This window comes from Aspergillus japonicus (assembly GCF_003184785.1).
Source record: "Aspergillus japonicus CBS 114.51 unplaced genomic scaffold BO86scaffold_88, whole genome shotgun sequence".
NCBI lineage: Eukaryota > Fungi > Ascomycota > Eurotiomycetes > Eurotiales > Aspergillaceae > Aspergillus > Aspergillus japonicus.
This window is the reverse complement of record NW_020291725.1, coordinates 21,974-45,536: the sequence shown is the minus strand read 5'-3', so window position 1 is coordinate 45,536 and position 23,563 is coordinate 21,974. Positions and strand designations below refer to the sequence as shown.

The window sequence follows — 23,563 nt, the reverse complement described above, 5'->3', positions numbered from 1 at the left end:
GAAGATGGAAGAGAAGATGGAAGAGAAGATGGAAGAGAAGATGGAAGAGAAGATGGTTGATGAAGAAGGAAGAGAGAAGAAGAAAGAGAGGAGAAGGAGGAGGGAGAAGAGGAAGTATTTAAGCTTGAGGACGAAGCCCTGCGAAAGGTCTGGAAAGGCAAGCATTCACAAATTGAAGGTGATTAGATGTATGAACAAGGATAATGAATCTTGTGAACAGCCTAGCCAAAAGCTAGAAAATACTAGCATCTCCTCAACATTCACAAGAATAAGACTATCCAACTGCATATAGCTAGGACTCTTGACGCCTAGCCTATCTACCACTTACATAGATGAATCCAGTGAATAGCTCTACCCAGTGACTACTCTACATCCAATACTATTTTCCCTGCAGGAACCCTACAGCAATGCATCCAAACTCAAACCGAAGAAGAAATCCAATAAAGCCTAACCAGTGGTATATACAAGAAAAGTCACAACTGCCACAGAAAATCAAACCTGCACACTCGACCCATCGCTCTTCTTGCACGAGCAGCCGCACGAATCCGACGCGATCTGGGACGGCGTGCGCGCATAGCTAGGCGGCACGTCCAGGGCCGGGTTGCGGGCGAAGAAGTGTCTGGGCCGGAGGAGGAGGGTCATGGGCTCGGCCGGCATGATGGGGTAATCCTCCGGCGCGGGGAAGTGGGTCAGACCGAAGGTGTGCCACAGCACGATGTCGGTGTTGTCGATCGAGCTGTCGGCGCCGGCCTCCTCGATCCATGCGGGGAGACCCTGGGAGGGCTCGCCGGAGGTCTGGGGGACGTGGCGGCCCGCGGGGTGGATTTGGTCATCGGAGTCTGTTTCAGCCAGATTAGTTTGCAAGTCGATTAGGCAGCAGCAAAAGGAGGTGGGACTCACATTTTGTAACGTGAACGGCATGTCGAGCGAACCCAGCTCGCTTCCAGACCAGGCCACCCTCCTTGGGGAGCAAAGGAGGCACCTCGCGGCTGACCAGCTTGTAGGTGACGGGCTTCTTGCTGTAAGGGTGGAGCTTGTTGGTGTTGGCGATCTCCCAGGTGCGGCTGGTGTTACCATCGTAGTCCGACATGGCCTCGCGCGGGGTGTTGAACTTGGTCTTCTTGGCGTAGAAGGCGTTGCCGTACTTGTTCTCGGCGCTACCGACCTCGCCGGGGCCCCGGACGGCGTCGACCTGAAAGACGGTGTTGTTAGGCCCGTCGATGTTGGGGTCCACGCGCAGACAGAACAGGTGCTGGTGGTTGTGCGCGTTGACGCCGGGGTAGACCTCGGTGCCCCAGCCGTGGGTGTCCTCGCCGGGGTTCATGGCGTAGGTGTTCAGGATACCCGTCAGCTTGATGTCCAGCTGCACGGTGCCGTCCTGGTGGAAGATCCAGTACACGCAGTACTCGTAGTTGGCGGCGGTGAAGATGTGCGAGATGATCAGCTTGCGGGCACGGGTCACGATGACCGACTCGTCGCGGAAGTCGGTGTGCTTGAAGAGGATGCCGTTGTCCTCCTCGTGGATGCAGATGGCGTTCTTGACGATGGTACTGGCACCGGCGCGGTTGACAAAGGCGGCGTCCATGTAGTGGATGGCACCCTTGCAGTCACAGCCCAGGGAGAGACTGTTGGTCATGTAGCCACCGCCGTATTCACCGAGATCGAAAGCGTGCTTTCGCTGGTGGGGGTGCTCGGGGTTACCGTAGGGGACGACCATCTCCGCCAGCGAGAGACGGTAGAATACCGGGCGAACGTTGCCCTTGTCGTTGAATGTGATGTTGTTAAGCACGATACCCTCGCGGTAGTTGAATCCGACGTGGATGTTCCAGTTTTGCCAGTCAATGTTGCGCCCGTTGACGTTGAAGGAAACACCTTCGGGCTGAGTGATGTGGATGGGCTTGATATCCGTGCGGAAGCCACCATCCTTCTCAATAGAGTTGACATCATAATTGTTCGGAGGAGCCTTGCTGATCGGTCTCCGTACGGGGGGAATGTCGATGTGAATGACCTCCTTCGTCTCGGCATTGAAGATCGGACAGAAGTCCAAGGGGTATGTGTATTGAGAATCGTCAACGTGCGGGCGGTAATACATGAGGGCTTGCTGCAGGCGAACATCGGTGCCGAAGCGCTCGTCGTATCCAATGGTCCAAGCTAAATCTGTTAGTACAGAAGCATGAAAAACAATGGCGAGGGAAACTCACGATCGCAGTAGACCTTGTGCATTTCTTCCTTTGGAATGCCGATGATAGCACACTGTTCGATAACCTTAGGATCCTTGCGGACGATCGACTCCACCTCCTGCAGATCCTCCATCGTGATCAGAGGCTGCACGCCAGGTGTGTGCTTCCACTCGACGACTTGCTCCTTCTCAAGGTCCACGATACCATCGTAGACCTTGCCACCGGGCGCGATGGCAACCACGTCTGCCATACGGACAGGACGAGGGGCCTTCTGAGGATCCGCCAACCAGGCCATCATCTCGACCTTGCGGGGCTCGTAGAGCGTGACCGCATTGAAGTTGACTTTGCCATGCTCCTTGCGGATCAGGGCCACCGCGGTATCTATTTCCGATGTCGAAAGAGGATCGAGGGGGTGAGGAGGAGGCGCGGTGGCCTTGACATGGTGAGCCAATTGTTGCAAACGGTCGAGAACCATGATGTGTGGAGTTGTCAAAAGCAAAGGTGTGCTCGTCAGTTGCGTCTTCGTGAGATCCGGAAGGTCGAGGAGTGTAGAACTATATGTGAGAAAGTGTGGGGTAGAGCCGGGAGATTATCACAGCGGCGGATGCTGGAGAGAGCAGACACAGACACAGACACAACCAGCACAATCTTGTGAGACTCTTTTGTTTCTCCCACATCAATGAAGGGCGAGCCCAGTGGGTTTTAATACAAACCGTGTCCAACAGCCAGCTGCACGAAGGGTAGGATCGACTGAGTGACTTCGTTCCGGAGGAACGATAACAGCAGCGGTGTATACGATAAGCGCATGGAGAAATCATGGATGCATCGCCGATAAACCCAAGGCCCGGATCCCTTTTCCCAACCCAGTCTAGCGTCCGATATGTGGCCGAGGCAGCCGAAAGCGGAAATGAGAACCTGAGCGAGCCAGACTCAGCATTCGCATGCTTTTACCCAATGCTTCACTTGGGGGGGGATGAGGGGTTGATAGTACCGACCTAGTAGTAATCACACATAGTAATTCAATGCGATCTGTCAAACCCCCCTCCCCGCTCTCTCCACCTATCGCATCCCCTCCCCCCATAGTCCAGTCCAAGTAGCTAAACGGAGCTGGCAAACCTCCAGGTGACACATATCGGAATCTGTCAATTCAAACTGGAACTTATCTCTAACAATTCCAATCCCCTTACGTATATTGATGAGAAGCCGATCAGGGATCCCATCGCATCGCATTGCTCCCACAGCAGATAAGTCTCGGAAACGCCACCACAACACCAACAAAGAAAAAAAAAAAGATGATCATATTCCAGCCGTAAGAAGAACACCATACACCCTTGCAGAAACCCCACCTCCAAGACTATACGAAGGCACTTCAGGCGATGAACTCCATGGACGAACCGAGAGAGCAAACTAGCGACACAAACGAACAAGGAACAAATGCACCAAGAAAGCACAACCGATGCCACATGCTATGTACATCCATCAAATCGTTGAGGGGTTCTTCCCATTCCTCCCACCAGGTACAGACCAGCTAAAAAGAAAATAAGGCAAAGACAAACCAGAAAAACTCAGCTTAGACATCAGTGGTTTGCAAGCACATATGTGTCCACCAAATCGAAGAACCCCTTGGAAGTCGCGGTACAACGGATGGATGAAGATTATCGTGGGCCGAGTGTAGGTTCCTATACAGAAACAAGAAGGAGAGAGAATGACATGTTCGGGCGGATTGCGAAGGCGAAATCGTAAACCTCTGCGCACCTGGCTCGAATGCCCTGAAAAGGGTAGGGGGGACGATCCGGACCGCCGATCAAAGAGCACCAGAATATCCTCAAGATTTGGCAGCCTGGAACTGTGCCAATACACCGCCGGTACCACCGGGAGTCATTGCGTGTGGTGTTTGGCTTCCGCCGATGTGACCAGCGTTGGGGGTGCTGGGGGTGCCTGTGGCCGAGTAGATGGTGGCCCCATTGAGGTTGGGGGTCTGGTGAGGTTGCATGTGGTACAGCAGTGCTGGCATCTGGCCGTTCAAGCCCCAGATTTGCCCGGAGTATTTCGAGTCATCGATGCTGCCGCCGAAGACCAGCTGGCGCATCTTCCAGTAGATCTCGCCGGTGACGAGGGAGTCGGACCCAGCCTGGTGGGCGATTCCCACCCGCTTGACGCCCAGCTCGTCCGCAATGTCTTGAAGACCCGACTTCTGACCGAGGTTCGTCAAGATCTGGGCCGCGGCCGGCGTCAAGGGAATGTCGTTGACAGCCTGGTTGCGCCCGGCGTGCTTCATCAGGTACTTAATATCGTACAGCGACGGGAAGAAGATATTCAGTAGCTTGTGGAACTCCTCCTCGTTCTCCGGCAGCGGCTTGCAGAGCATGATCTTCATCAGGTAGCCGAAATCGTAGCCGGAGTGGAACGAGACCCAGTGCACGTCGTCCAGCAAGACCAGCCCCGAGCTGATCAGGAGCGCGCCAAACTCGAACGGATCGATGCCATTCTTCTCGTGGCTCCCGAAGTCAATCCCCGCCTTGGCCAGCATCGCCGTCGACTCCTGGGCGTACATATCCTCCTCCAACGAGAACCGGAAGTTGAACTGCCATGTGCAAGGGGCCGGGACGAGGCTGTTGCCGAGGGGCTGACCATTGGCGTCGGTGGCATTCGGGGGCGGGACCTCGCCCTCGGCGGAAAACAGGGTGATGCCGAGTTGGATCATTTTGAGGAGGTCGACGTTACACCGGAGGGTTTGGTAGTGGTAGTCTGCTTTGTTGGTGAACGCTCCGATCGGGCGTGCGACGATGCCGGGAAATTCGGTGTCCTGTGACAATAGTTTTGCGTTAGCTTATACACACTAGTTGCAATGCGCGCGATAGGACAGAGAGTGGTAAGCGCGTTGTAGGCTAGAGCGATGACTGCGCACCCGGGTGCCGTTCCGCCCACATCCACAGCCACATTTTGGGTAGAGTCATAAGCGCCTTACCATGCTGATGTACGGGTACTTCTCCACGAACTGCCGCAGGATGGCCATCTCCTGAGCCAGGTTGCTGCTCCATACATCACGGATCCGCGTCTTCACGGCGCCGCCAGCCTTGGCCTCGAGCGCCAGCCGCCCGTCGTGAGCCTGATGTAATTGCTGCTGTTGCATCTGCGCCCCGCGGGCGAAGCCCATCTGAGCCGCATGGCTGGCGAGCCCAGTACCGCCTGCATCGGCGGCGCCTCCGCCAAAGCCTGCCACCGAGATGCCATTTGCAATGCCGGAGCCGGACAGGGTGAATGGGTTGATGTTGGTATTGGGGTTCCCGGCGGCGAAACCCGGGTGACCACCGAGGGAGGGAGGAGGGAGAGCGGTGTTGGCGGATTGGGCGTGGACAGGGTGATGTTGTTGTTGCTGTTGTTGTTGTTGCTGCTGTTGTTGCTGTTGTTGTTGTTGGGCCGCCGCGACCGCTGCTTGCTGGTGTTGCTGCTGAAGATGGGCCTGCTGCAAGTGGGTATATGAAGAAGCGCTCAGGCCAGCAGGCCCGTATCTGCCGACAGGAGGTGGCATTATCGATGTGAGAGCACGGGGGACTGATCAACCGTCATAAATCGGTGTCGAAGGCGAGGAACTAGGATGATAGCTGTAAGGATAAAGAGTAACAAGGGCGAGAAGAGCACGAGTGTGGCGGCGGTGGTGGGTTTAGTGAGCGAGTAGGATCGGACCTTTTTCGCAGTTTGGGGGACGAGGACGGACGGAGTGCGGTGGGAGGAGTGAGTGGAAAGGCGGACAACGGAAGCAGAAGAGAACCTCACCTCACCTCCAGACTCAGACTCGGGAGCTACAGACTCGTCCCATTCCGGACTAGCGCGCCAAGACCCAGGCCTTCTCTCCCTCGACTCTCTCTCTCACACTGTGCAGTTGCACGTACAGCTTCAACTTCCCTCCCGTCTCCCTCCACTGAACAATCTCCTTCTCCTCCAATTGCCACGCCACAACCCGCAGACAATTGTTAAACTCTGCACCTCCCGATTCCGCCCGCACCCAATCCTTTCATCCCACTGAGTCACCCCCCCAGAATCCAACACAATGGCCCGTACCAGCCCCACCGGTTTCGACATCAACGAATTTAAGGCCGCCGCCCACCCCCGGTCGACCTGGGCCAAGAAGGACCCCTGGGCTCGCTAGTACGACCGTTGCCCTTGCTATGACAACATCACCGATTCAATCATCTTTACTAACGCAGTGCTTAAACAGTGAGACTTGGAGATACACCGGCCCCTTCAGCCGCTGGAACCGCTTCAGGAACCTCTTCCCCGGGCTCGGCATCGCGACCGTCGCCTTCGCCGGCTACTGCGCCTACGAGGCCGTCTTCCTCAAGGACGACCACCACCACGGCGGTCACCACGACGAGAAGCACCACTAAAGCGTCCCCAATTCCAGCATTGTCACGATGAGCGGGTTTCGGTTCGGAGTTGTTGAGTTTGGGACAGGCGGGCGAGTCGATACAGAGCGCCGCGCACAACTCGGTATTGAAAGTCTCGGAGTCGAACCGGAACTAGCTGCGGGGGTGGTGACGTGATAAGAAAAAAGGAACTGGGCAAAGGGGGTCGGGGGATAGAAAACGGATACCCGAATGCACCGGATTGTCACGGAATCTGTTATTCTGGAAGGAGGGAGGACAAGTTTTGCGCTGGTTTTCTTTTGCGACTGGGATGATAAACCGTGTGTGAAGTTTGAGGATTGCGTGGGCTTTTCTAGAGGGATGGAAAGCGGGACTATCTGATATTTCTGTCTATATTCAGAAGTCTCCTGCCTTTGGGCGGTAGAGATGAGTGACTTGCAGCTCTTTCTACGTGACAACAAGGGCGCTTGCGTGGGATGAGGCGGGGAGATAGGTTATGTACATAGATATCATGTTTCAAATTCTGTTTTTTTTTTTTCGTTTTTCTGTGTTAGCAATATGTAAGATCGGAGACTTGTCTTTCAATTGTCGGTCAATGGCTTGATTGTGAAACAGTGTTTTTGAAAATGGTAAGTAGATGATTGATACGGCTATTGTCGTCACTAAAGTAAGGGAACCCTCGGCACAGCCAATTGTTTATCAAGCATTGGTCATCAGATATCATTCATATAAAATTAGAAGAACCCCAACCATCCCCGATCCAAACACGTTGCACATGTCTATACATGACTTTTCCAGTCTAATCATATCATGCAAAGCAAAAAGGAACCAAATACATAAAACTACTCCTCGAAAACCAAGGAGATGCCATCATCACCCGCCGTAACCACCCGCTTACCATCCAGGCTCTGCACAAACGCCATGATACCGCCCGACTGCTCGCCCTCGGAGTTTTCGATCAGGCCCAAGTGACCCTTCCACTCCTTCAGGAGACCGTGCGCAGCGGCCGCGGTACCACCACGGGCGTCCCACCGTCTCACGATGCCGTCCATGCCGACAGTCGTGAGCAGCCACGACTGGCTCTGCGGGGCCGCAGCCCCGGGGCGGGGAGGCGCGGAGCCAACGCCGGGGCGGTTCTGCAGAAACTCAACCTTGACGACGGCGCCCTCGTGGGCCTCCCGGATGTGCCGGCGGACGGCGAAGCGGTGTGCGGCGTCGAAGAGGGCGATCGAGCCGTCGACCGACCCGGCCGCGAGGAGGGTCAAAGGTGGGGAGGAGAAGGATAGGGTCTCGACGCCGTCGGACTGCGCCTGTAGAGAGGCGAGAAGCGTGCCGGCCGCCGAGGCGCCGGTCTGCGCCTGCGACGCCGCCTTGCCCTTGGCCTTGCCGGCCGCGGCACCGCCCGCAGCCGCCAGACGGGGGAGACCGACGACCTTGATGTGGCCCTCGGCACCGCCGACGGCGGCGATGGCACCACCGGGGGAGATGGCGATGGAGTACAGGCCGCCGTCGACGGCGAAGCGCTGGTCCTCGGGGGTCAGGCCGACGACGGTGCTGGTGCCGGCGGCAGAGGCAACCCCGGCGGCCGCGGCGACGCCAAAGACGTCGTAGACGTAGAAGCTACCGTCCTCGGAGACGGTGCCCAGCAGGTTGCCGTCGGGGGTCCAGGCGCCTGCGGTGCAGGAGGCAGTGTGCTGGAAGAAGGTCTGGATGATGGAGATGGGCTGGGCGGCGTCGGTGTGGTCGATGCGGAAGACCCAGGCGCTGCCGTCGTTGGCGCCGATGGCAACCACATTCTTCTTCTCCTCGTCGCCGTTCACGTTGGGGCACACGGCCAGCCAGTTGATCTCCTCGACTTCCTGCGTCTCAGCGACCAGCTCCCACGCGACGCCCGTGAGTTGGGGTGTGGAGTCCCGGTAGGCGCGCAATTTGCCATCCAAGCCGGCCGTCACGACGTACTCGCCCTTGGGCTCGGTGAAAGCAACAGCATTCACGGTATCGGTGTGGCCGACCAGCTGCGCCAGCGGCTGCAGGGACTCGCGCTCTTGTTTCGGTTGCGGGTTGGATTCGTAGCTCTGAGGGAGGAGGGGGCGCGCGGCATTTGGCGTTGAGTCGAAGATGTAGGCCTTGTCGTCACCGGAGCCGGTGATGACGATCTGGTTGTGGACGGGGTGCTGCGCGATGCAGAAGACCGAGTCGGTATGGCTGTCGAAGTGGGCGGCGGAGTCGTTCTCCAATGTGATCTCTTGTTCTTCATAGGTCATGGGCTGGTCCTCGTCTTCGCCATCGGACTCCATGGGCTGATCTTCATCGCGGTGGAAGATTTCCTCGGCCTCGTCGGCCTGGATGTAGGCGTCATCGGCCTCACGGTGTTCTTGGGAGGACATGATATAGTATGCGCTGGGGGTATAAAGTATGAGGGTGCGCAACACAATAAAAAAATAAGATAGAGACAAGGAAGTAAGGTCTGTTCCGCGACGGTCAAGGGAGGTAAAGAGATAAAGGAAATTGCAATGGGAGGGAAGAGGCAAGAAGTGAGTTGAGTAGGAGCAACTTATTTTTTTCATGAATTCTCCCGGTCAACCACCCCGCTTAGAAATTCATTTGTTCCCCGCGATCCAGCCAAACACTGCAAACATCCACTGAAAGTTGCCCCGATGGTTTCTAAGCCGGCGGAGAAGGAGCCAGATCTTTCCGAGTATGTACTACACTATGTACAAGTATGTAGTACCTCATGACTGAATTGGCATTGTGAATTACTCAATTGTAAAAGATGTATCGAAAGAAATATCTACACATGACCACGTATCTAGTGATGTCTACCTCGCAACTTTCAGGATAGCTTCAAGCGCACACGAAGCTCAAAGTCTCGAGCCTGCCTGTCTGCGGGCCTCCTTCTCCTGGTCGCGCAACAAACGGCGCAAGATCTTGCCACTGGGGCTCTTGGGGATGACATCAAGGAAGCGAACCCCACCTTTGAGCCACTTGTGCCGGGCCTTGTGCTCCTCGACGTGCTTCTTGATCGACTGAATCACGTCCTCATCACTGCCCGTGGCGGACGGGGACCTCACTACGATCGCCTTGGGGACCTCGCCAGCGGAATCGTCAGGGATCGCGATCACAGCACAATCCGCCACGGCAGGGTGCGTGAGAAGATGGGCCTCCAGCTCAGCCGGCGCGACTTGCAGACCCTGTGCAGATGCGACACGTCAGCGGCCATGGTGCATGATAGCATATGCAAGGGGCGAAAGCATTGCGCAACTTACTTTGACTTTGATCAACTCCTTGATGCGGTCTACAATGAAGACGTGCTCCGTTTTCTGAGGGCTCAAGCGGATCACGGCCTCGTCGCCCGTATACATCCAGCCGTCTTTGAATGTTTCCTTGGTGGCTTTGTCGTTGTTCAGATACCCTAATACAACGCTAGGGCTGCGGACGACAAGCTCTCCAGGAGTGTCGTAGCTTGTAATCTCTTCGCCTTCTGGTGTTACTATCTTGGCCTCCACCCCCGGCAGGATCGTGCCGGAGGAGCCGAACCATACATCCCAAGGATGCGTGGAGGTGACAACCGTCGATGTTTCCGTCAAACCTAGTATCATGTGTTAGAATACGGAGAATGCCGCAGAGTGAGCTTTCTTACCATATCCTTGTCTTATCGTCACCGAGGGATAAAGCTTCTGGAACTCTTCGGCGGTTTCCATCCCCAGCGGCGCAGCCCCCGTGAAGACGGATCTGACGGCAGTGAGATCGTATTTGGCGCAAGTCTTCGCATTGCGGATCATGTTGATCAGAATCGGAGGGACCTATACAGCGTTGTGGTCAGCTTGCGGAGGCTCGTGGTCTCATTCGCGCATCATCACTCACCACAAACAACGAAGTGATCTTGAAATCCTGGATACAAGCCAAGAAGGAATCGAGTTCAAATCGGGGCAGCACCACCACATTATCCCCTCTCCACGGACCAGCGTGACACATCACCACGAGGGAGTAGATATGGCTCTGCGGGAGCAAGCACATCACGACATCGGTCGGTTCACTTTGCGTTCCGGGATCCTTGCGCGAATCGCGGTAATCCTGCTCGAATGCTTTGATCTGTAGTACGTTGGCGATCACATTGCGGTGTGAGATCATGACTCCTTTCTGCAAGCCACTCCAACCGTTAGCCCCCATGTCTGTTTCTGCATCTGGGTCAATGTCTGCTAATCGCAACCACCTACCGGCAATCCGGACGTGCCACTCGAATAGCACAGAAATGCCGTCCGACGAGCCCCCTCCCCGGGGCCCCAATTCAAGGCTGCAACTTTCGGCAATGCCTTTCCTGCTTCAATCAAATGGTCCACCGTCTTGAACTCGGCTGGAGCCTTGGCTCCCGGGATGAGTTGCGCGGGCACCTCGAGCAAGAAGATGCGATCCCTGGGGAGACCGGCAGCATCGGCAGCTTCCAGCGCCGTCTTCAACAATGGCAAACATGTGAAGAGCACGGTGGCTCTGGAGTCCTGCAGCTGATATTTGAGTTCGGCGGCCGAGTAGGCCGCGTTAGCGGGGCTGGCCACTCCACCCAGTCGATGCACGGCCCAGGAAAGCGTCAATGTATCGATCTAAGAAGGAGCAGCAATCAGTGTCAGCTACCTCACAAATCTCCACCCACGGGATTGACGTACGGTATTCACACTGAAAATCGCCAAGGTCTTATCCCACTCGCTGCCTGCATTGGGCTGCCAGTTGAATCGGCTCGAGAGCGAGCGTGCCAGATATTCGACGCGATCTACCACATCCAGCCATGAATAAGTTTTACCGGTGACTCCACAGGTAAAAGGATTCTGCGAGTAGCCGAGAGGGTTGCGGCCGTGGAGATCGGTGAGCATGAACTCGGCGAGGGAGATACTGTCGGGGATGGGCGACAATTTGCCGGCCGATTTAGGGGGACCGAAGACCATATTTCTGGTTTCCTTCGGGGGTATTGGCTGGTGGGAAGGGGGGTAATTAGGGGGACTTGACGAGAGAGAGAAAAGAAATTAAAAGATGAGCTAAATGGACGATGGGGAGAAGGAGCAATAAGTAAACGGGCCGGGGAGGGTCTTGCGGGGAAAGCTTCTCCTTATCGGCGGGAAAGCCGAGGCTTTTTGTGTAATTGGGATGGATGGATGGCTTTGGTCCAATTCGCAAGGAACCGGTTGGAGACCGGGTCATACCCATGGACGGTGATTATCTGATGTGGTTGAGAGTTTCCATAAGGCCTGCTCCAGATGATGGATAATAGCCTAGATTGTGCACCGCAATGCTCCTAATAGCAAACATCTAGAAAGACTGTAGTATGCAAAGTACTGTACAGGAATTCGGTGTTGGCGAAATAACCGAGGCAGCCCGTTGTTGTTGTGGTTGTTGTGGGGAGCGTCTTTGCATTCCCCGCATTTTGGGTTAGCCGGCCGAGGGGGAGGAGAGAGTTGTTGGAAAAATGGAGAGAGATCGCCGCTCCCTATTTTTGGGCCCTGCACCTTCTCAAAGTCTTGGTCTTACTCTTCCTCCTCATCATGCTTCACAACCAAGCAGTTGCATACCCATTCACCACGGCAAGCTGTAGTCTCGACCTCAATGGTAATGAGCAGGTCATGACATCAATGAATGCGGATGCGAATGCGGAAATCGAGCTGCCACCGTTACATCCTCCTTTACTTGCCGGTCATGCCCCCGACCGTTGCGATGATCGTCAAATCATTCACTAACCCAGGTTAATCCTTCGCAGCATGTTCGGCCTTTTTTTTTTCCCCTACGCAGATACTATTCTCATTCACCACGAGTATCGAACAAAGCGATCACATCAGCGACAGCAGCAGACACACCTCAATGAATTCACCAAGGCCCGTTGCGAACCATCAGCCCACGCATTGCTCTACAATATAAGGTTGACATAAATCTCCTTGACGCGATCGTCTTCATCAACCTCCATCTCTACGACGCAAGAAATCAGCTATATCTCCTATATTCCTCATTAATAATCCCACCAGCAAACCTACCGCATCGAACAAGACAACCACTTCATGGATCGCTGCGAAAACTGCGGCGGCGAGGGCCATTCCACCAAGGAGTGCCCAGTTCCGCGCTGCTACACCTGCCTGAAGCTGGGCCACATCGCACGCGCCTGTCCCGACCAGATCTGTCGCAGCTGCCATCAACGAGGCCATGAGGCGCGAGATTGCACGGAGGCGAAGCAATAAGGCATGCACCACCAGAAGCGTGTGTTCCTCTGGCAAATGGGGCTGACATGCCGGTCAAAATGACAGATATTTCAGCTTCGAGTTTCAGGTTGCAACCAGGCTTGGACCCGGTTCGATGGTTTTGTGTGGATCGGAGAATATGGGATAGACTGGAGTCGGGCCGCATTGGTTTCGGTTTCGCAGACGCTCGGTTTGACTCGCTTGGAGACAGCAAAGTATTTGGACACTCCCCGTAATATCTGTGTGCGTTACTCTTCGTGGGGCTTGCAAAGTTCGAATCTAGGTTTGAGTTTCGAAACTTCTTGGATGCATTGCTATTAGGGTATGGAAGAAATGCTTGCCAATAACCGGGGTCGCTCCCTTTGCCAATGAGAGTAACGAACGTGATCAAGTAGTAGAATCTTAAACGGCCAAGTCTTTACACTACCTAGTAGGCCCTGCCTAGAAGGAATCAGCTTGAGATATTGTACTTTCTAGCTCGAGAGGCGTACCATGAGTGCTGTGCGCAAGAACTTGCTCGAAGCCTAGTCAAAGTTCATCGAACCCTGGTAGACACAGGAGCCGCGACCATTCCAACAAGAAACCTCACCAGGCACAGGCACTAGGATCTATGGACAAGGCCTCATAATACACAAGTAATCGTTTCTTTTTCGCTGAAAAGCTCTCATCCTGCCCGACAACGACTTTTGCCTAGCCTAGGTACGCCGCCATAAACGAGAGGAACACAGCAAGCACCTCGACAAGAAAAAAAAAAAAAACCCCATAACTTGCACCTCGCTTAACCAGCAATGCAATCATACCACCTATCAAAGACGGGCTAACCTTCGGGCTAAGCATTTCTGACGCGGGGAACCTCTTTACTACATCATTCCACGCGGGGATAAAATCAACCACCGCCTGACAGGAACAAACAACTCAACCGGGAAGCTTCTCATTCCCCCCTTGCGTACCGTACCGGATAAAAGCCACGCCTGCAGCATCTTCCCAGCTCAGACTTGGGTCGATTTTCCGCGAACCAGAAGCGATCAACATGATTGAGTTACCCGCTATTGAACCATGCTGCAGACAGTTTACAAGCTGCGGGGGGGGGGGGGAGCCAGCTATACCGCTCCAGCACACACCCATACACACCGGATGCGGCATCCGCAGCCGGCTAAATAGGGAGGATCCCGACCATCCGCGAACACTTTTCCCACTGTTATGATGCACACATTCGACGAAAAAGGCGGAGAGAGACGCTCGATGAGGGAAGTGAACTAGAATATAAATACACTCAGCGCTGGTGACCGAAGTTCCTGAACTCTAATCTCCACCTCCAGCATTCTTGTTCTCCCCTCCATCACCATGCGACAAGTGCTACTACTACAACTACTCTTAGGGCTAAAGGCATCCGCCTCCTCCGGCTGGGGGCCGCGGAAATTCACCACTCTAGTCACCTTTGGGGATAGCTACACCGACGATACACGATTCTCATACTTCTCAACACATAATGACTCCGCTCCGCCGGTGGGATGGGTCGAACCGGACGTAGGTTGACATCCATGAACCCCCCCCCCCCCCAAATCTTCACCTCCAACACAAATTAACCCACAAGAAAAGGCCAACATCTCCTCCTCCGGCGGCCCAACCTGGCCGCACTATGTCTCGACCTTCCACCCGACCACCAAAAACCGGTACAACTACGCCGTCGCCGGCGCCACCTGCTCCAACGAGATCATCGCGCGCGCCTACGACCCCACGGCGGGCTACCTGTTCCCCTCCGTGCTGGACTACGAGGTGCCCGCCTTCACCGCGGACGCGGCCTACACCGACCCCGCCACCAACCAACCCTTCTTGAACCTCGCTGCCGACGAAACCGTCTACGCCATCTGGATCGGCACCAATGATCTCGGGAATAATGCCTTCCTCACGGACTCGCAGCTCAACAATGCCACGCTCGTGGATTATCTGGATTGTGTGTACACGGCGTTGGATGGGGTGTACAACGCTTCGTCGGGTGGCTCGGCACGGAAGGATAAGGGGGGCAGCAGAGCAGCGAAGTACTTCGTGATCATGAATGTGGTGCCGCTGCAGCTGGCGCCGTTGTATGCGACGCCGGACAATGGCGGGGTCGGGCCGAATAACTACTGGAAGGATAAGCCGGCGAATCTGACGGAGATCAGTGGCCGCATGGAGGGCCAGGTCGTGTTGGTGAATGAGGCGTTTCGGTATCGCACGCCCGTCGAGGTGTTGGTCAAAAAGCGGTGGCCGGGGGTGCAGGTGGCGGTTATGGATGTTTATTCTTTGGTGAGTTTTCTTCTCTTCTTGGGTGGAGGTTGAGGGGGGAGGGGAAAGGGAGAAGATTGTTTGGGGGGGAATGTGGTAGTGCAATGGGTGAAGTTGAGTGCTGATGCAAAGTCTCAGATCTCCGAGATCTATTATAACCCCACACAGTATCTGAACGGCACTGCGCCGGCGAATGTCACCGGATTCGAGTATCATTGCAATATCAATGGAACAGACTGTATAAGATCGGACAGTCCGGATTCGTTCCTGTGGTTCGACCAACTGCATCCATCCGCGCGGACGGATCAGATCATCGCGGAGGAGTTTATCAAGGTGGTGAGCGGGAAGAGTCGGTTTGCCGAGTATTGGTCGTGAAATGGGGTGAAAGAAGTGCCAACAGTTCGGTTTAGATGTGACAATGAGGAATGAGCTTCGTTTTTGTTTGCTTGCTGCGCAGCAAGTGATGCTGATTACCTAACGCAGCTGCTTGATGACTGCGTGAAAGTCCCATTTGTCTCTACGGTGGTCAAAGAAAAAGTAGTCTACGTTACTCAACTCGTATTCGGTTAGCAAGTTTGGAATTGAACTATGATAAGTGACGAAATGATAGAGTGGTAGTACGAAGGAAATCTACCGAAAGAGAATGCTGGTGCAACTGATTAAATTCAGTAGATACCTGCATATTGCAATCTCATGCCCCCCAGATAATACACTCAATTGTTCCCCGATACCTTACGGACCACCGAAATATCCAAGTGAAAGAGACAGGGTTCGAGCATCGAAGAAAGATCGTGTCCAAACTCCGTTGCTTCGATCTCCCAACCAGTGACACCAATTGGATCCAATTGTAGATGCATGCTGTGATGGCTAATGAAGCCAGGCATGTGTCATGTATCAGTCCACACGAGTCCTCTTCTGCGGTCGACCACCCAGGTTCAAATTGGCAAAGGTGCTTGTATCCAACCCGGGCGCCGTATGCTCCTTGATGATGTTACGAATTGCCTCCGCGATGCCCCGCGCGATAGGTGGCGGAAACGATGCAATGATCTGAGAGCGAAGGGCCTTGTCCGCACCGTAGAAGATGTAACCATCGGGAAACCCCTGGATGCGAGCGCATTCGCGGACCGTGAGAATATCGTGACGAGCTATGCCAGTTAGCTTTGAGCCATCCACGACGCAACGGCAACTTACTAGGGTGCAGCCAGCCGTGATCGCTGTAAAGTGTTGGCAAGATGATCTTGCTCTGGAAGTCGACGGTTTCAAAGTACGGCTTGCCAGCCGCATCAGGTAGCTGGCCGGTACCATGGTTGTAGACATTGGCCTGACCCGCAGGATTCAAGAATACATGTATTCCTGCCGTAGGGTGTTCATCATCCGCCCGAGGGTTTGTAGACTTGAGATCGCCGATCTGTTCTTCGATGCTCTTTGTGTCAAGGTGGGTCGCAGGCCAAGGGAAGTCAGAGCAGATGGGTGAGGAAAGCAGCACAACATATGTCTGGCTGTTCGAGATCCCATGATCTGGTAGGCGGACGCTGAAAACATGCACCGAGTGTCGTTTCTTCAGGAGTTCGAGAACAGCCCTTGCAAATGAAGGAAGGTACTGTGAATGCAGGATTCCTACTGGCTGTATGCAGACCAGAAAGTCAAAGTTGTCCTCGCTGGCATTAGTTCATCAATTATGTTCAGGAAGGGCAGCTCAAAGTCGGGGTCTTGACCACTTCCGATGATCAATGGCCCAGTCTCCGAGAAAATCAGAACTTTCGGAACGCCAGCTTTCACATCCTGAGGAGGCAGCAACTTTCCACGTCTCAGGTGCGAAAGAACGGACGGCGGACTCTCATCATAAGTAGTTGCTGTAGGATACCTGGTCTATCATCGTGATTAGAGTTAGCGATGAGTGTGGGTGGGGTCAGATCTGGAGGTTGCAAATTTACCTTCCAAGTCATGTCCTGTTCCGAGTTGAATCCCAAACCAGCGATGATGTCAAATTCAGCCTGGGTAAAACCTTCAGCAAGTCCTAGATCCCGTGGACTCAGGTCAATGACAATTGGCTTGGACGGCGCATAACGAGGACGTTTCCAGCGATATTGACGTGAAAGAAGCCCGGAACTAAGTGGCGTGAAGCAGGCTGAATTTCCATTGCTTTTATCACGAATGGCAAACCGACAGAAGTAATGAGTACCGTCCGTTTCTGTACGCTTGATGTGCCGTGGCTTTCGATACCTGCTTATCCGCCATGGAAACATCCGCACACTCATAATGCTTGTTTAGCAGGTCCGTATATTTTTGAACGATGCTTGCTCCGCCATTCTCAATGGCAGCCGCCCAAATTTTGGTCACTAACAGGGCTTCCTCCTCTGGACTCGCTAGACTCTGTCGTTCACGATTTGTTTCTCCTGCCAAGAGATTGTAGCCGTACCAGAATTCCCTTCCTTTTGACCCAGGACGTGAAAGTAGAATACCTTTGAGGTACATGCGGTCTTTATATTTCCCACGATCCAAAATAAGATCTCCATGATCAGTTTGAATAATGTTCTGGGGTGATGGCATGTCCAGCTCCAAGGCCACGCGTCTCCACTGCTGAAACTCGTCTAGAATGACTTTCACCCCACTGGCACCTCGCCCTTTCGTGATGAAAACCGACACGTCTTTTGAAGGGTCGCTTATGAGATCACCTGGTTTGTTAGGACGGCAAGTCTGCTTTTTCTTGGCTAACGTAGCCGGGGATATCGGCGAGAGCTTGCAATACATCCGAGACTTGCACGCGCCTCTGAACCCGAAGTTGAAATTGTACTTGCTCGAGACCATCTGCACACGGAACCCTTTGCGACGGAGAACTAGAGCAGCAATCTTGAGACCCTCACCATGCTGGCCAGCTAACGATTTATTGTCGCCTTGCTTGGTTGTCCCTCCAAAGTCCAAGTCCCGGGAGGTCAACCGCGCGTCAAAATTGCTCAGTTCAAGGCCGCCAGTTCGTTTCTTGTGGATGATATAGCCCAATAGCTCTCTGGTTCCATCTCGGATGTTATGTGGATGGTATAGGCGAGTTTGAGTCTCATTTGGACGATACTCAATTTCTGGTCGGAAGTCGCGCTGATCTAGATGGAATGAGACCAGAATGCCATCCTTCCTATCGTTTCATAGTAGGAGTCTGTCAGAGGTAATTTCAGCTTTCGAGTGTGGAATGGCACCCACCAGTTCTGATACAACTCGCGAAAGGCATCTCTGTTGCTCCAATCCCGAACATAGTTTTTGCTCAGGCAGAAAGCATATGACATGGGTCGAAGGGAGCCATCATCATTTTCTTGTTCGGAATCTTGAGGACTTTGACACCAAACTATCTCGTCTTCTGGATCCATGCTTCTTCGCAGATAATTGTATATGAATGAGAGGAGTTTAGCTTGAGTCTAGAGGGACGACGAGAAGAATATAACGTTTGATCTGATGAGAGAGGTGAGTTCTGGCGGTGTATGAGGAAAATGGAATGTTGTTTCAGCCTGAATTCAGTGATGGATACTAGCGCAGCGCAGCTATGGTCCTGTTAGAGTGAGATCAAGAGTGTGGCCAAGTAGTCAAAATTGTAGAGTCCGCAGTGGTCACAAGAAACTGAGGTAGGGGACGGAGAGAAGATAATGACTTGATGAATAGAGGTCAAGGTGAAGTGGGGGTGAAACATTGCCTGGCAAGAAAAGTGCACAGTCTACGGGCCTTGAGTTTACCCTTCACTTAGCCAGCGGTTCATGACTTGACAAAGAGCAAAGGTCCCTTTCCCCACGGTAGTGCGGAACAATAATTCCCAAATGCTTAGCCAGAATGGTCACTTTTGATTGATTGCTACTTTAATATCTCGAAAGCCCCTCGTCTTTACATTAAGTGTCATGCTCATCATAGGATCTGAGTCGCAAGTGGCGTATGCCCCCCTCTACCCATTCCAACGGTGCAACGAAGACCATTTGACTCCAAGAAAACAAAGTGTTCTTTCCTCCAAAGACAAACACTTCAAACCTGCCAGCGAATGAACCATCGATCCAAACGCGACTTCCACCAACAGCATCCGTCTGGATCGTGATCAGACTTCCCAACGGCACAGTCACCGGTTCATGCGTGGAGGTCGTCTCGTTGACCCATATACGACCAGGGTACGCAGGATCAAATCCATCGGCTTCAGACACAGACCGGAGAGGATATTCCCATCCATCTGAGATGAAGGTTAGTGAACCATCGAATTCAAGCTTGAGCGTTGCATCATCAGAGGAGAGAGTAAAAGGACCCGTCACGTTCAGCTCCAGCGAATAGTTCATCCCTTTACTCCCATATCCCAAGTGAACTTTTGTCGTGTCATTCTCGTTCATTGCATCCCAGCAGACCAGCACTTCTCCATCCCGATCCACATCTCCAGAAAGCCGCCGATCCAGATTCTGCGCCACCGCATTCGCAGTCAGCACGCGTATAGACTCCGATAAGCTCGATATATTTAGCTCCTGCCCACGGTTACCAGCCCATACACGGGATGCGAAGGTTGGAATACCATCACGGAGGGCATAGTATGCCTCCAGCTGCGTCGTCGCGTCAGGGCCATTGTCATTCCAGGCTGCGATGATGGCTCCCTGGACACGCCTCGGATCGGGTTGGTTCGTGAGATTGTATGGGTTGAACAACGGTGGGGTCCATTGCCGGCCGTCGCTCCCCCCGAAATTCAGTAATCTAGTATTATTGAACGATGGCGGATATGGGGCGGGAACGATGGGCATGTGGTCATTTTTCAGGGACATGTATGCCCACCAATCTTCGGAATTGATCAACTCATAGCCATCTCTTGCAAGGCTAACGGGATCTGACTGTCCATACTGCCAGTGCTGAATCATGACATTCTTGGAGATGCTGCGGGTGTTCGATGGTTCGTACGTTCCCCAGATGCGAACTTTCTTGCCGGCAGTCTCATTCATGAAGGCAGCCATCTCATTCACAAAGTCGATGTAATCGTCCGCCAATGCTGAGTCGTACTCATCCGCTCCGATATGGACTTCTTTGGTCTGAAACCACGGCAAGAACTCTGCCCATATCGACTTGATCAGCGGCAGTGTATCCGGGTGCGTCAAATTGAGCAGATCCTTTGGCTCTAACGCCAGCTCCGGCTTCCACTTGGTGATTGACAAAGAATGGCCGGGCGCTTCGATCTCAGGAATGACGGTCACTCCGCGTTGCGCGCAATGATGCTGGAAGTCCTCAAACTCAGCCCGCGACAGCGTCTCATTCGATCTTTGCACCAGCCCCTGCAACTTCGCGCTTTCGGGTCGCAAGGAGAACTGCGAATAAACTTCATACCACGTCTCGTTATGCCCGCGGTTCAACGGGTAATTGTCACTGCTGTGATAGTGGAACTCAGACAGCTTAAAAAACGAGGCATACGTGCACAAGTCCTTGAGGAATCCGGGAGAGTACCATTTCCGGCCCGCATCGAGTAGAACCCCCCGCGTGACCGACGAAGGCGCGTCAAGGGTCCGTCCGGCTGGCACGATCCCCAAGTCGTGAATCAGCAACTGCTGGAGAAATGTTCGCGTTCCCCACCACATCCCTCGAGCACCAGAACCGCGAATGTATGCCCTATCGGCACTGAAGACGAGCTCATAGCCTTCCTCGGTCGGCTCCTTGTTCTCATAAGTCAAGTTGACCTGCTGAACGTCCACACTATCCAGAAATATTCCTGTTTCAGTATCTGGAAACGCGTCTACCGTGTGCAGCACCCACGACGTGTTCGTCACTGCCTGCAGGTCCTGACGGAAGGTCTCTGCAAGTTCCCCAGCGGAGGGAGGAATCAGAGTCAACCCATTGTCGTCCCGACGAGTTGCAAAACTGCTGGTAATGAAGATTTTCTTCTCTACTGCTCTGATGTCAAATCCTTCTCCCGACAATCCACTTGCATTCCACGCGACAGGGGGAAGAACCTGAAGAGCACACGCAACCGCAGCCAGGTAGGAAAAGGCCACAAACTTCATGACGTAAAATCGTAATGGTCAACCATAGCCTCCGCTTTCAAGGGGAGTTTAATGGAAAGGAAATATAGCAGGCTGGTCGACAGTAAACAGTTTTCTGAAGAAATATCTGAAGTGGGGGTTGCACCACGCCCGAGGCGTTGCATTTCGATGCGGGGAATAAACAATGCATCCTACGGGGCTGGCCTATTGTATCACCAGAACGGTCCCCCAAATGCCGATCGTTCATACGCCAAGAGATGAGGAATGTGGTCGCAGTGTACACAACCGTGATGACAGCTGGCCAGACCAGTTTCCAATGCAGCATTGAGCTCCTCTGCTGTCGTTATCAATTTGTCTTCGGGCTGCCCTATACCTGCTAGCTGCGCAGAGGGCCGTAAGTTACAGTGTGCTAGGGTTTGTTTTCGCGTCGGCATCCACCACACCATCCCTTGCGTGGCCCGAACTACTAGCCTCTCATCGGACCCTTCTATTACATCTACCCTTTTTACGTGTCTAGAAAAGCAAGCTCGTGCACAAGTTCCTGGTGGAAGGAATGAAAAAGGCAAAAAGCTAGCTGGGAGATGACGGTCACACGAAGAACAACTCCCCATTCTACTGAAGCCTGCGGTTTAACTCCAAATGGAAAAGACTCTACTCAAATATCTTCTTCAAATGGATAGATTACTCTCTTGGGAAGTATATTCTGGCTAACATATAACTAGGATTCTGTAGATATGCATCTGAATCTTGTTAGGATCGATAAATAGTGCTGTCATCTTCGATGCGGAGTCGGGCTACTGCCCCGGCATCAGGACGGCTACGTCAAATCAATAGTCATTCCGGGAGTGGCGATGGTATTGGGAGCGTATGCAATTGACCCCGGCATCGGGCCGTCTGTTACACTATACTTGGTGCATGCTCCGCCGAATGCCCTATGTGGAGACTCTGAGCTGTGTCTAGGCATCTCTTCACATTTCCAAAGCGGAACAGCATTCGGCATGTTCTTGTGCCTTGGATTATGTTCATTATCACCTGCTTGCACCCTTGAGCTTTGCTGTTTGTTTGTGCAGATATTTGGCCTGTGCCGTTCATATCGAAGGTGTTTCTGACTTCGGACTTGTAGCTCAATACCTTATGGGCCGAGTATCTATGTACAGTAGACCGTGGAGCAGCATGGACCACCAGTAATGCATGGCTAAGAGGTGTACGACTGAATCTGGTGGGCTGAGAGCCGGCAAGATACGCGAAACCCTGACTGGGGTTCTCTGTTGATCCTTCGTTTACATGATGTTTCGGGGTACTCCTTCCTCTTTTGAAAGCAAAAGACTTCATTCCAACTCTGAAGGTTATCTTCCGACCAGATCCCCCCTGTCTCAGTCAGGTCATAACTTGACTTTCGTGACCGAGCCCGATCTAGCAGGCCACGCTCATGCCGCAGGATGTTCATGGTTACCTCGTGTGGACTTAGCGAACAGGGCGCTACTCCTCTGCGCGATCCAAAATGCCACCCTCTTTCCGTGTGGTGAACATTTTGTAAGCGCCCGGATAAGTGATACCCCGCTGTCCAGGAGTTCTGAAGAGGTTTGCTTCATGGGTGGGATGTGCATTTGTACATTGACAAGCTGTATGCGCAGTTCGCACAGTACATGGACGCTGATTGCTGGCCCTCCTCATGGACCACGCACTCTTTTGCACTTGACCACCCTACCGCACCACATCCCGCTGCAGGAATAACTTCGCTTTCCGCCGATGGGTATAATCTGACGTATTGTGGTTGCATTTCATGCTCTATGGAATGGCGCACGACAGGAAGACCCGATAGTATCTGTTCGAACACTGTTGCTTTAGCCGTGGGGTTTATTACCGGTAAGTCTTTGCCACCTGGCATATCCATTGCTTCTCAGGACCCTGTGCTGTAGGGATTCGTACTCGCTCGTACGTCGCTTTATCGTTGCGTGAAGTTCTCTGTACGTAGCTGTATCGATTTGTAGAGGCTTGGCCGTCTGTATGCGAATGTAGGTTTTCTACCCGCAGAGTGAAGGGATTGTTGACGTAGATCTTCTACAGGACGAGTCGCGCGGTTCATCCAACATCGAGCTGGAACAGATGGTGTTTCATCATGTTGTTATTGCCCGCATCATTAATACATTTAAATTACTGGTGATTATCACGGCACAACAAAATCAGCGCGAAGTCCAGATGCAGTTGGTTCATGTTTGGCCGAGGCGGATAACCACTTCTGCGCGGAGATCTCAGGCGACTTTAAGCTGTTCAAAACTGTGGACACTCTTTTTTGTAGCGGACGATGACGGAATATCAGAGACTAAGTCACTCTGTTGCCAAAATATGATACAGGTATGAGGTAGCATTATATTTATCCATCCCGAAACTCGAATCCCCGTACTGGTGTCGCAGCTGAAGGAAACACATTCTTCCACAATCTTTGCTTCCATATCCAGGTCATGAAGGACATAGCAACAAGCTCATCATGTATCAGTGCCGCGGTGTCTCTCCTTTGCAGGGCTCTCGCAATCTCCTTTGCAGGCCAGTCAATATCACGG

The 23,563-nt window shown here is 53.4% G+C and overlaps 9 protein-coding genes across 9 annotated transcripts; 2 read left to right on the top strand and 7 right to left on the bottom strand.

The window, feature by feature from the left end:
- Positions 1-446: 446 nt before the first annotated feature.
- BO86DRAFT_413589 (peroxisomal copper amine oxidase) lies at positions 447-3,092 on the bottom strand. Its single transcript, XM_025674758.1, has 3 exons — positions 2,202-3,092; positions 901-2,151; positions 447-839 (listed from the first exon to the last, which is right to left on the bottom strand). The coding sequence occupies exons 1-3, from the start codon at positions 2,653-2,655 to the stop codon at positions 493-495; spliced, it is 2,052 nt and encodes a 683-aa protein (XP_025522719.1). The 5' UTR covers positions 2,656-3,092; the 3' UTR covers positions 447-492.
- A 913-nt stretch (positions 3,093-4,005) lies between these two features.
- BO86DRAFT_383515 (CCR4-NOT core DEDD family RNase subunit POP2) lies at positions 4,006-5,712 on the bottom strand (the record flags this gene model as incomplete). The annotated part of the gene is made up of 2 exons (XM_025670844.1): positions 4,006-4,986; positions 5,149-5,712. The coding sequence occupies 2 exons, from the start codon at positions 5,710-5,712 to the stop codon at positions 4,006-4,008; spliced, it is 1,545 nt and encodes a 514-aa protein (XP_025522718.1).
- A 363-nt stretch (positions 5,713-6,075) lies between these two features.
- Positions 6,076-7,047, top strand: BO86DRAFT_393140 (NADH dehydrogenase [ubiquinone] 1 beta subcomplex subunit 3). Its single transcript, XM_025672961.1, has 2 exons — positions 6,076-6,329; positions 6,400-7,047. Exons 1-2 carry the CDS (start codon positions 6,232-6,234, stop codon positions 6,566-6,568), a joined length of 267 nt encoding a protein of 88 aa, XP_025522717.1. The 5' UTR covers positions 6,076-6,231; the 3' UTR covers positions 6,569-7,047.
- A 218-nt stretch (positions 7,048-7,265) lies between these two features.
- BO86DRAFT_393139 (WD40 repeat domain-containing protein) lies at positions 7,266-9,097 on the bottom strand. The gene has a single exon (XM_025672960.1). It carries the CDS (start codon positions 8,932-8,934, stop codon positions 7,390-7,392), a length of 1,545 nt encoding a protein of 514 aa, XP_025522716.1. The 5' UTR covers positions 8,935-9,097; the 3' UTR covers positions 7,266-7,389.
- Positions 9,098-9,395: 298 nt separating this feature from the next.
- On the bottom strand, positions 9,396-11,538 carry BO86DRAFT_348605 (acyl--CoA ligase). Its single transcript, XM_025669325.1, has 6 exons — positions 11,209-11,538; positions 10,765-11,145; positions 10,412-10,687; positions 10,188-10,350; positions 9,814-10,136; positions 9,396-9,738 (listed from the first exon to the last, which is right to left on the bottom strand). Exons 1-6 carry the CDS (start codon positions 11,482-11,484, stop codon positions 9,409-9,411), a joined length of 1,749 nt encoding a protein of 582 aa, XP_025522715.1. The 5' UTR covers positions 11,485-11,538; the 3' UTR covers positions 9,396-9,408.
- Positions 11,539-14,106: 2,568 nt separating this feature from the next.
- On the top strand, positions 14,107-15,496 carry BO86DRAFT_451402 (SGNH/GDSL hydrolase family protein; the record flags this gene model as incomplete). The annotated part of the gene is made up of 3 exons (XM_025676857.1): positions 14,107-14,289; positions 14,362-15,048; positions 15,166-15,496. 3 exons carry the CDS (start codon positions 14,107-14,109, stop codon positions 15,400-15,402), a joined length of 1,107 nt encoding a protein of 368 aa, XP_025522714.1. The 3' UTR covers positions 15,403-15,496.
- Positions 15,497-15,921: 425 nt separating this feature from the next.
- BO86DRAFT_442324 (uncharacterized protein) lies at positions 15,922-16,973 on the bottom strand (the record flags this gene model as incomplete). Its single annotated transcript, XM_025676299.1, has 3 exons — positions 15,922-16,172; positions 16,219-16,651; positions 16,962-16,973. 3 exons carry the CDS (start codon positions 16,971-16,973, stop codon positions 15,922-15,924), a joined length of 696 nt encoding a protein of 231 aa, XP_025522713.1.
- Positions 16,974-17,175: 202 nt separating this feature from the next.
- On the bottom strand, positions 17,176-18,027 carry BO86DRAFT_324774 (uncharacterized protein; the record flags this gene model as incomplete). The annotated part of the gene is made up of 1 exon (XM_025668493.1): positions 17,176-18,027. A coding segment is annotated over one exon (852 nt), but the record flags the coding sequence as incomplete, so codon positions are not given.
- An 801-nt stretch (positions 18,028-18,828) lies between these two features.
- Positions 18,829-21,120, bottom strand: BO86DRAFT_237491 (beta-N-acetylhexosaminidase). Its single transcript, XM_025667067.1, has one exon. It carries the CDS (start codon positions 21,021-21,023, stop codon positions 18,897-18,899), a length of 2,127 nt encoding a protein of 708 aa, XP_025522711.1. The 5' UTR covers positions 21,024-21,120; the 3' UTR covers positions 18,829-18,896.
- Between the last annotated feature and the right edge of the window lie 2,443 nt (positions 21,121-23,563).

Coding starts and splice junctions, on each gene's coding strand:
- BO86DRAFT_237491 (XM_025667067.1), bottom strand. CDS start 21,023: ATGAAGTTTGTGGCCTTTTCCTACCTGGCTGCGGTTGCGTGTGCTCTT.
- BO86DRAFT_348605 (XM_025669325.1), bottom strand. CDS start 11,484: ATGGTCTTCGGTCCCCCTAAATCGGCCGGCAAATTGTCGCCCATCCCC. Junction 11,146..11,208: donor CGATTTTCAGTGTGAATACC/GTACGTCAATCC, acceptor GCTCCTTCTTAG/ATCGATACATTGACGCTTTC. Junction 10,351..10,411: donor AGATCACTTCGTTGTTTGTG/GTGAGTGATGAT, acceptor AACGCTGTATAG/GTCCCTCCGATTCTGATCAA.
- BO86DRAFT_393140 (XM_025672961.1), top strand. CDS start 6,232: ATGGCCCGTACCAGCCCCACCGGTTTCGACATCAACGAATTTAAGGCC. Junction 6,330..6,399: donor AAGGACCCCTGGGCTCGCTA/GTACGACCGTTG, acceptor GTGCTTAAACAG/TGAGACTTGGAGATACACCG.
- BO86DRAFT_413589 (XM_025674758.1), bottom strand. CDS start 2,655: ATGGTTCTCGACCGTTTGCAACAATTGGCTCACCATGTCAAGGCCACC. Junction 2,152..2,201: donor GCACAAGGTCTACTGCGATC/GTGAGTTTCCCT, acceptor TAACAGATTTAG/CTTGGACCATTGGATACGAC. Junction 840..900: donor TGCCGTTCACGTTACAAAAT/GTGAGTCCCACC, acceptor TGGCTGAAACAG/ACTCCGATGACCAAATCCAC.
- BO86DRAFT_393139 (XM_025672960.1), bottom strand. CDS start 8,934: ATGTCCTCCCAAGAACACCGTGAGGCCGATGACGCCTACATCCAGGCC.